General features: G+C 49.0%; 1 protein-coding gene and 1 non-coding gene across 2 annotated transcripts; both read right to left on the reverse strand.

Annotated features, from left to right (window-relative positions):
- Nucleotides 1–246: 246 nt before the first annotated feature.
- TRO (trophinin) lies at nt 247–9,839 on the reverse strand. The gene is given in 14 exon segments (XM_077146705.1): nt 247–399; nt 545–2,682; nt 3,102–3,216; nt 3,767–3,829; nt 4,249–4,291; nt 4,386–4,465; nt 5,168–5,259; nt 5,762–5,841; nt 6,098–6,161; nt 6,278–6,353; nt 6,355–6,380; nt 6,882–8,042; nt 8,358–8,431; nt 9,759–9,839. Coding segments are annotated over 12 exon segments (3,972 nt in total). The 5' UTR covers nt 8,403–8,431; nt 9,759–9,839; the 3' UTR covers nt 247–399; nt 545–555.
- Nucleotides 3,452–3,572, reverse strand: LOC143672380 (small nucleolar RNA SNORA11). Its single transcript, XR_013169833.1, has one exon. It is a non-coding gene; the product is annotated as a small nucleolar RNA SNORA11 (small nucleolar RNA).
- Nucleotides 9,840–10,489: the final 650 nt, after the last annotated feature.

Here is a 10,489-nt window from a genome sequence, read left to right on the forward strand (position 1 = left end):
GCCCCATTACCCCCAGATTTCTATCCTATTAAAGTCATACCTACCTTCTAGTCTAAAGCTGCAGCCCTACCTTCCCCAAAGAGCTATGCTGATCTCTAGTTCTTCAATGCACCCAAAATGTCACTCACAGCAACCTAAGCACATTAAAAAAAAAAACAGAAAGAGTTTTCACTTCATTTTGAAAATTTAATGTAACTCTGACACCAAAAAATGACAGCACACAGAAAACAAACAAGAAAGCAGGAACACTAAACAAATTTTACATAACATGTCACCTTCAGCAAACTGGTAGTAGCTGCGTAGACTGCTGTGTGGAAAAATATTCCAAGGATATACCTTGGCTCCATAAGAAGGACTGCAGCAATTCATTAGCAGTATCTGTAAACATGGGAAATAAACCTGAAAATAAAACACCAAACAGGAACACACATTTTAGCACCAATATCTTCATTGCCCCCATCCCCCCTTGCCTCGGTTTTCTTATAACACCTCCCAGCTCTTATACCCTCCTTACAGGCCCTGGCTGTGGAAATGTCATAATTACCTGAAACCTCACTAGCCATAGGAGAAGCTGCAGGTTCCAAGGCTGGTGGCTCCACCAACAAAGCTAACACTGCTGCTCGGTCCACCACTGAAACCAGCACGGGGGCCTGGTCCACTGCTGAAGCCAACAATAGAACTCAGTCCAACATTGAAGCCGGTGCCGGTGCCGGTGCTGGGTTCACCAGTAAAGCTGGTGCTGGTGTTGGGACCACTGCCAAAGCCAATGATGGTACTCAGTCCTCCATTGAAGTAGGGGTTGGGCCCACCACCAAAGCCATTGCTGCTGCTAAGGCCACCTCTAAAACTAGCACTGGTGCCAAGTATGCTGCCAAAACCAGCATTGGTGCCCAATCCATCACAAAAGCCATCGCTGGTGCCCAGTCTTCCACCAAAGCCAGTGGTGGTGCATAGCCCACCACCAAAGCCAGCCCTGTTGCTCAGTCCACCTCTGAATCCAGCACTGTTGCTTACCCCACTGCCAAAGCTGAAACTGGCTCTGGTGCTAGATCCATCACCAAAGCTGGCACTGGTGGCACCACTGAAGCAGGCACTGGTGCTTGGAGGGCCACCAAAGCAGAGGCTAGTGCTAGACACACTGCCAAAGCAGAGGCTGGTGCTAGGAGCACCACCAAAGCTGATGCTAGTACTACGAGTACCACCACAATGGAGGCTGGTGCTGGGAGCATTATCAAAGCTGACACTGGTGCGGGGAGTATCACCAAAGCCAATGCCATTGCTGGGAGTATCACCAAATTCACCAGTGGTGCTAAGTGCCCCACTGAAGCCAGCACTGGTGCTGAACGTACTGCTAAAGCCAGCGCTGGTGCTGAGTACACTACCAAAGCTGGCAGTAGTGTTGGGAGAGCCATCGAAGCATATGCTGGTGCTTAGTGTGCCACCAAAGTCAGCACTGGTGCTGGAAGAGCCACCAAAGGAGACACTGGTGCTGAGCGTACCATCAAAACTAGTGTTGTTACTGGGAGAGCCACTGAAGCAGATACTCGTACTGAACGTGCCTCCAAAGCTAGCACCAGAGCTAGGAGAGCCACCAAAGCAGATACTGGTGCTGAGTGTGCCACCAAAGCCAGTGCTGGTGCTAAGTGCACCACTGAAGACCATGCTAGTGCTGGTTGAAGTGTCAAAGCTGGTGCTGGTACTAAGTATACCACTGAAGCCAGCTGTGGTGGTGAGTGTACCTCCAAAGCCAGAGTTGGCTCCACTATTGAAACTGACACTGGTGTTGGGTGGGCTATTGAAATCAGAGCTGGCTCCATCACTGAAGCTGGCACTGGTACTGGGTGTACCACCAAAGTTGATGCTGCCTTCACTGCTGAAACAAGAGCTGGTACTGGGAACACCACCAAAGCTAATGCTGGCTCCACCACTGAAATTAGCACTTGTGCTGGGTAAGCCACCAAAGCTAATGCTGGCTCCACCACTGAAGCTGGAGCTAGTATTAGGTATGCCACCAAAACTAATGGTGGATCCACCACTGAAGCTGGCACTGGTGCTGGGTGCACCACCAAAGCTAATGCTGGCTCCACCAATGAAATTTGCACTGGTACTGGATATGCCATCAAAGCTAATGCTGGCTCCACCACTGAAGCTGGAGTTAGTGCTAGGTATACCACCAAAACTAATGGTGGATCCAGCACTGAAGCTGGAGCTAGTGTTAGGTGCTCCACCAAAACTAATGGTGACTGCATTGCTGAAACTGGCACTGGTACTGGATGCACCATTGAAGTTAATGCCAGCTCCTCCAGTGAAGCCACCACTGGGGCTGGGTGCACTAGCAAAGCCAATACGAGCACTATCACTGCGGCTATCTCTGGTGCTGTCTCCTCTGCTGAAGTCAACGTTGGTGCTGGCATCTGCATTTTCTTGAGCTCTGGTCTCAATTTCAAATGAGAATCTGCTCCAGGCCTGAGATTCATCGCCTAATTCTTCTCTTGTCAGGCAGTCGATATCCATGTCATCCCAGTTCCAGGACCCAGCCACAGCTTCCTCTCCAATTCCCATTTGGGCTCTTGCCTCAGCCCTGGCCTCAGCCTCAGCCACAGCCACAGCTGCAGCCTGGACTTCCATCTCCACAGCCTCCCGGTACTGAGAAGCCCAGTCCTTGGGATCTTTCTTCTGCACCTGAGATAGGAATGATAATCATTATAAGGAAAACGGTCCCTGTAATTATGTATTAAGCACCAACTATGGACTTTGTATAAAACTAATGGTAATAATAAGAATTTTTAGTTATTGGCATTCATTATCTGACAGTCCTAAGATCTCATTTCAGCTCTGTTAGCTTAAGTGCTGTGTACTGTGGACAAGTTATTTAACCTCACTGAGCGTAAGTGTCTTCATCTGTAATATGAGAAATGATAAGAGTAGGTAGGAGGAATGAAAGAGACAAAGTAAACTATGTCACTTGCAGCATTCTGGAACATAGAGGCTGCATAATGTTCATATACAAACTGCAGGCTACTCATCCCTGCATAGAGCCTGTCCCAGCCAGGAACATGCCATTCCCTTGATATGCCAGATCTGGGCAGTTCTCCTATTACCTTGCATGCAAACTTGAGGACTTTCATCTTGCTAGTCTCATGGTAGGAGCACAAGCCCCAGAAGAACTCATACTCAGGTGGTCTGCTGTTGGGGACCCTCTTGTACTCCAGGTACCTTGGAGAGAGGAAATGAAACTTTGCTTCTAACCAAGCAAACTTGTTGTCTAACCACTGGGCACCAGGTCGCAACCTCCCCAAAACAAATACTAAACTCAGCTCCTGAAGAAGGATTTCCAAGAGCCAACATTCCTAGATTCACTCCCAAACACAGTTCATGGTCTTTGCCTCCAGTATTGAGACATTTCCCATTGGTCCTGTGTATAACAGTGACTTGGTGTTGCAGGGGAGGCATTTGTAGGGTATGATGTCACAGGGAGAACAAAGTATCCTGCCACCTGTAAGGTGTAAACCCAATTTCTGTTGGGTATTTTTAAACAGAGAAGTCCTTCAAGCCTGCTCTGAGCAAACCCCAAAGCCTTCTGTTTGGTCTGGTTGATCCCAGGTAAGGTTCACCTATGGGAACTATGGGCATGTCACAGTTCTCAAACACAAGATACCCATCCCTCTACATCCACTGTAAGAAAAGGGCTCATTAAGCACTTTCTGAACTAGACCAGCACATCAGAATACTTCAGGGACAGACAAAGTCCCAAAACACAACTTACTTCTGCTTCACAAACTTGTCTGTGATGAACTTCCTCACTTCCCCAAAGAGCGAGTGTTGCACCCTGACAATGGGAAAAATAACCCATGAACAGAGATTAGAACTGCCCAGATGAGGGCAAAGTCATTTCACAACAGGAAAGAGACCTCCTCAGCAATTGGTTCAGTCTCAAAGAAGGTAGGATGGTAGAAAGCACGCAGTTTCACTAGAAGCAGGCAGTTTAGGCCAGATAGCTCTTTGTCAGGGATGCCCTGAAGGTCTATTTTAGATTTCTGCTTAGAATAGACAGTGGATATAGAGAAGAGAGGAAGCAGAGAGTTCAGGACCATTTCCCCATCCACCCAGGTCAGAGCCCTAGGCCCTCTACCCCGTCTGGAACCTCCCACCTATTCCACCAGACCACCAGACTGATGCAATCCTGGGACCATCCTCTCTTGCCAAAGGACAACATGGCCAACAAGTGCTGAGAGAGCCCAATCATACCCAGGGCACAGCCCCAACTTGTGCAGCACCTCCCAGATGACAGCTGCAAGGGGAGGCAAGAAAGGACAAGGGACAGAATATGAACACATGGAATTTAGACCATGGCCACCCATTCAGCTGCAGGCCCAGCCACTCACCCTCATTGGCCTTGTTGCCATTCATAAAAATTACACTCAGAATCACCATGAGAAGACCTAGTTTGGGTGTGTCCTTCGTCCTAAGGGAACAATAGGACAGAGAGAAGGTTTATGTCTAGAAACCATTTGCAAAAGACATACCAACCAGCTCACTAGGCTAATTTCTCCTGGATTCCTTAGGGTTGGAAGAATTCTGCTCCAAGCTCTTTGTCAGCCTGGGTAAGGCACACAGATTTTTGAGGTTCAGTCTCCAATCAGTAAAATGGGGAAAATCACATCCTCCCCTACCCAGGTTTCCAAGAGGATGGAGAATGCCTGTCAAACTGACACAACACAGGCATTCAGTCAGTGTGAGTCCCTTCTCTCTCCCAGACCCATCCACCTTAACAGAACACTGGGTACAGCCTCACTAATGACTCTCTTGCACTCGTGATCTGCCCACACCAAGAAGCCCTCCCTTGAGAAGCACTCTAACAAAGCCAGGCCTGGCACCCAGTAGGAAGAGACAAGCAATAACAGGCTTGCTCTCCCGGGAAGCTTCTGGAGGAACAGAAAACCTTACTGCAGGAATGCCCTACCCCATGCTTCTATGCTTTTCAACCAATAAAAACCAGGCACAACAATGTGTGCAGGGCTCCGACTCTGTGGGAGCTGGAATACAGCTTATAAAACCATGTCTTTCCTGACTCTCTAAGAAGATGTAGGAGAGACAACATGGAAGGGGTAGTAGCATGGACAAAAGCAGAAGCCCTCCCTTCCACCCAATCCCTTTCCCAGCTTACGTTCCCAGTATGCCTGCCGAGGATTCCTGAGTGCTGATGAGAATATACAAGCTACTTTGCTTATCAATTTCCTTCAGATTGACTCGAAACATCTGCCAAGTAAAAGAATAGCCTGTGAGATCACAAAATTCAGCCTATGTTTCTTTCAGCTTCCTGAGCATCCCACAGCTCCCCATATGCCTAGGGGATTTTGTGTGAGAAATGAGTGCATTTTAAGCTCTTCATTAAGTGCCTGGCACACAGTAAACACACAACAATGTACTATTGTGATCAACATTCTCTTTGGAATTTGTGGAAATTTGGGGAGAAAGAGTATGTGGAATGGAAGGAAGAGGTGAGCATATGAAATCAATAATAAGATGTACCCAGTAGTGCACAAAAGTCAGAACTAAGTTAGTGGCTTGGGTCCTAACTATGTTTTTACCTCTGACTTGCATGGCTAGTTTATGACTCTCCCAAGGCCACCATCTTCCTATCTGCACAGTGATGGGGCTGGATTAGTGAGTCTGTGTAGCCCTCCCCGGAAGGACATGTACATCTTTGTTCAATTCAAGGCTTGTCCATTGAACCCAACCCCCAGAGCTGCCTCTTCACCTTCTCCAGAGCATAGCTTGCTCATTCAATGATCTCTGGGAAATATTCATCATATTCTTGGATGACGTCTTTCACCATGTCTACAGGAAGGGAGAGGTGGAAGCAGCTGGGCTGAGCAGGGGCCACAGAACTGTAGCTCTTTTGACAGCCTGTGGGGTCAGTGCATCAAGAGCCCTGAACTGTGTTAATGGAGGATGCCAGCCATGGCATAGTGTGAGGAAGGCAAGGTGGAGATATGAAAAAACGAGGCTATAAAGGTAAAAGTGTTACCCCCGGGCACTGGGAGAAAGGGGAGTGGAGTGGAGAGCTCAGGTAGGAGGGTTGGTAGGACTCTACCTGAGCGTTTGATGGGGATCTTTGTCTGGTCCTTAACCACCAGGTATTTCACCAACTTATTTGCCTGGGAGAGGAGGAATAGATGAGGAGATCTCAATATGTTTGCAAAAAACCTTGGAAGGACGGCAGTGAAGCAGGCAGGTGAGGAAGAGAAGAGACTGAGCAGCATTGGATTCTTACCCTTTCTTGCAAAATGGCCACATCCCGGGGTAGTGGAGCGCTCTGGCTCCATGGGATCTGCCTGTAATTACCGCCACCTCTCATTCCCATTCAGATGCTTGGACTGCATCATCAGAAAGAAGGAAGGCCCAGAGTCACCAGGTGAAAGAAATGGCTCTATATCCTCATCCTGCCTCCTCAAAACCCTTCCCTGTAATGAATCCTAATCCATCTATTATTTACTTTGTTTCCTGGACTTGTTTTTCACTGCTGGGACTATGATCCCTAGTTGATAAGAGTTACTTTCAAGACTTAAAGACATAGCCTTGTGAATGTACCCAACACAAAGCCTGGCACATGGTCGTCACTATGTAAATACAAGTTGAATTACATCCAGATTGTAGCTAAGAGTATGGATGTCTTATTTCCTCATAAGTCTGTGTACTACCAGGAGGTAGAAACCATATCAGATTCTTCTCAGCATTCCCCATAGTCTAGCTGAACACTGGAACTGGCTGAAAGTAAGAAGGCTCAGCAAACTCTTATAGAAGAAATGAAAAGCTAGGAAGAGAGGAATGGAAAAGGAGAGGTGCAAAGTCGAGGATGGGGATGTCAAAGATCTCACCTTTCTGTTCCTCTTGCCCCGGGTCCTGGTTGTGGGCTCCAGACTCAACTGAGCCAGGTAGTCATCTGCCAGGGCCTGGATAGCAGCATCAACCTGAGTCTCAAGGGCACTTATGTTGGCCTGAGAGGTAGCCATCTTAGCCTGGATCTCTTGGTTAGGAATCTGGGTCTGGTGTTCAGCTGCCTGGATCTTAGCAACAGCTTTCCAAGCCCTGGACTCTCTCTTGCCCCAGGGAGTGACTGCTAGAGCTTGGTTGGTGATCATGTGAGAGGCAGTTGGGGTCTCATAGATTTCAGAGGCAGAATTTGGACCCTTACTAGCAGCCTTCTTGCCCTTAGATATTTGGGGCCAGATAGCTGTTGCTGAGGCCTCAGTCTGCCTGGTAGCTGCCTCAGTGGCATTTGGGACCTCTAAGAGCTCAGTGTCAGAATTTGTAGCCTTCAAAGTTACTTTCTTGGCTTTGGAGGCTTTCTTGGTTCGGGTGAGGGCTGCTGTGAACTGGGTATTGGCTATCTCATTGGTAGTTTGGCCACTGATGGCAGTTGGAACCGGTGAGATCTTAGCAACACTAGTTGTGGCCTTATTAGCAGCTTTCTTAGATCTGGAAGTTTTCTTAGGCTTGGTGGAGGCTATCAAGGCCTGGGAATTGGCTGACCCATTGGCATCTGGAATCCGGATACTCTGAGGGATGACTGGTAGGTTTAGGGTCTGTGTTGGTGAGTTGACCTGTGTAGCAACACTCTCAATGCCAGTTGAGATTTGGGAGCCTTGGGCTGCTTTAGCAGTAACTCTCCTTGTCTTGTTGGCTTTCTTAGGCTGAACAGTGGCTGAAGAAGCCTGAGTACTGGCTGCCTCATTGGTAGCTGGAGCCTGAGAAATATGGGTGATGACTGACAGGTTTAAGGCCTGAAAAGTTATTTTGGGCTTGTTGGTGGCAATCTCACTGGTAGGTGGAACTGGAGGGGCTGTAGTAGCCTTAACAGGGGGCTTCTTTGCCCTGCTTTTCTTAGGCCGGTTGGCAACTGGCAGGTCCATGGCCAGAGGGTCCTTGGTTGCCGCCAGCAGGGTATGCATCAGCAAGACACTGTCCTCTTCTGAGGCCTCAGTCTGTATATCTGGATGGAAGGGAAGCCCCAGGCTCCCAGGGGGAAGCAGAGGGCCCTACACACTTAGGATTATAATCCTCTGTACCATTCAGTCTCCTTACAGCCCACCCTGTTCACAAAGGCCTCCCCTCCCTCTGAGTAGTAATTGATGTTGGAAGAGAACTGGGGAAAGGAGTAAGAGAGCAGAGTATAGATAGAGTCAGGCAGGTTTTTCTCTTCTTCCCCTCTACCATGCAAGAGTTGGGGGTGGGGGGTGGGACTGAGAAAAGCTGGGCAGGGAATTATGCAAGTGCAGGGTGATAGGGGGCCCAAGAGCAGTAACTAAACTCAGGACAGAAGATGGCCTGGTGAGAGTGCAAAGAGGTCTCACCTGGAACCGGGACATCCTATAACCGTAGTCATTCCTCCTATCCATCTCTCTGTGAGGCTGGGTAACAGCTGAGCCTGAGGGAAAGGGGCCTGAGTTAGGGAAGATTGAGGGGGAAGGGGTGTTTCATCAGCCATCTCGCCTGCCCTAAATGGGGGAATCTCACCTAACCTTAGACCCCAAACCCGTCAATTCCTGGGTTCTGATACCCAGAAACCCAAGCAATTTGGTTTCCCAGTAATAATTCCTTTGCCTCTTATAAAACCTGCAAGTCAATTCCTACGACCCCGCCCCTTTGCCCAACACACCCACTGCCGCAATTCGCTAGTGCGCGCGCGCTGGGGAGTGGGGGGAAGGAGGGGCGGGGTATCTCCATCTCTGGCCCACTAGCTTTCCCAATACAAGCCTTTCCTCAAAGCCTTCAGCACGCCTGCGCGCTAGTGGACCGGACTGTCTCTAACAAGCTCTTTCCCAATCAAGAATTCCACTCTCCAGACAGCAGGACATCACCACCCTAGCCCTGACACCTACTAACTGCATGTCTCGGTCCAACCCTTCCCCCAACACCGGCCCCCTCACGCTGCTATGCAGTACTTCTTCGCGCTGCCCCTACCCCAACACCACCCACCTCTCCTCTGCAGTACATTCATGCACCGCCCCTTCTCAATACGCCCCCTCTCTCCGCTCTGCAGTGGTTCTCCGCACTGCCCCTTACAACCCCTCCCTCCGCTCTGCGGTACGTGTGCGCACAGTACCCTCCCCAATATCTCTAATCCCTTCCACGTCAGCAAATGCCTCCTGGTCCTACCTTTCTGCAACACTGATACCTCACCCCCAAATCCAATGGTATTAAGCTTTTGTATATTTCTTGTTCCCGAACACTACCAGGCCGTGTCCCTTTTACAGAACAGAATCAACCAAGTCCTAGCCCCTCCTTTCTCTCGCTTGAGCCTGGCCTTTTCAGCCGTTCAAATAGGATTTTCTCCGGGTCCCGATCCCTACTTTCTGTGGCCCAAACCGGGTCTTGTCACCTTTCTCCAGCCTGAACGGGGTCGTACTCTGTCTCATCGTTCTCCCGAACTGGATCCTGCTCCTTTCTTTTACTGTCCAAACGATTTCCGTCCCTCCTTTCTGCGATCGCAACCTGGTCCCGAGCCCTCCTTTCTGTGGCTCGAAGCGAGTCTAGGTCTCTCCTTTCTGTGGCCCAGAAGGAATTCTGCCCCTTCCTTTCATCCCACGCGAACAGGTCCAGCCACCTCTAAACCCTACAGCTTCCAAGTATTTAGGTCCCGAACCTCCAGCGGGTTTTCTTCAAACCTCAAGTACGTTTAGAGTCAAGCACGTCGAAACCGCAAGCCAGAGACCTACACAGGGTCTTTGCTAAAGCTGGACACCTCAGCTCACCTCGTCCTCTTAAGAGTCCAGAAAGCGTCCGCTCTGTCCAAGCCTCTCCTTAGGTCTGCGCTTGTAACCCGCCCCCACCCCACCTCCCCTGGCCGGAAGTGGTCCTGTCTCTCCTCCTCCAGAGGCGGGGGCTCCATCCCTGATTGCCTCTCCCCTCTCCAGCTCTCAGGGTTCAGCGTTCCATTCTCTTCAGTGTAGCTCCTCTATTCTATTTACTACCCCTTCTTCACTCTTGTTTTCCATTTAGTTTCTCTGTTCGGCGGTCAAAATCCCCTTCATATTTACACCTACCCTTACCCACTACGAGGAATGTGCATCTCTAAGCTCCCAAACCAAATCCTCCATCAGACCCCTCTATCCCAACGCTAATTACATCCTGTGTTATTATAGTGTGAGTCTGGGTCACTCTCCCCGAGGAGCTGCTCTGGGACCAGGGAACCAGGTCATATTCATTTCTGTTTACCTTAAATATGACCAGATTAAGACCTATCAAAAGCTCTAAACACTGAAAAGATAGGGTACCTCCACATCATGTATAATCCGTAATACAAGCAACAAATGTTAGAAGGTCTAAGATTTTTATTTGTCCAGTGATGACAGCATTAATGCTTTTACAAAATACCAAATTATTGGGAAAAAAAAAACTATTGGCCCTGCATTTTTTTCTTTACTGGCAAACCAAGCAATTGTTTATTCTATTTCTTGTGAAATGGAGCACTGTTCCCCAGTGC

The sequence above is a fragment of the Tamandua tetradactyla genome, chromosome X, assembly GCF_023851605.1.
Source record: "Tamandua tetradactyla isolate mTamTet1 chromosome X, mTamTet1.pri, whole genome shotgun sequence".
In the NCBI taxonomy this organism is placed as follows: domain Eukaryota; kingdom Metazoa; phylum Chordata; class Mammalia; order Pilosa; family Myrmecophagidae; genus Tamandua; species Tamandua tetradactyla.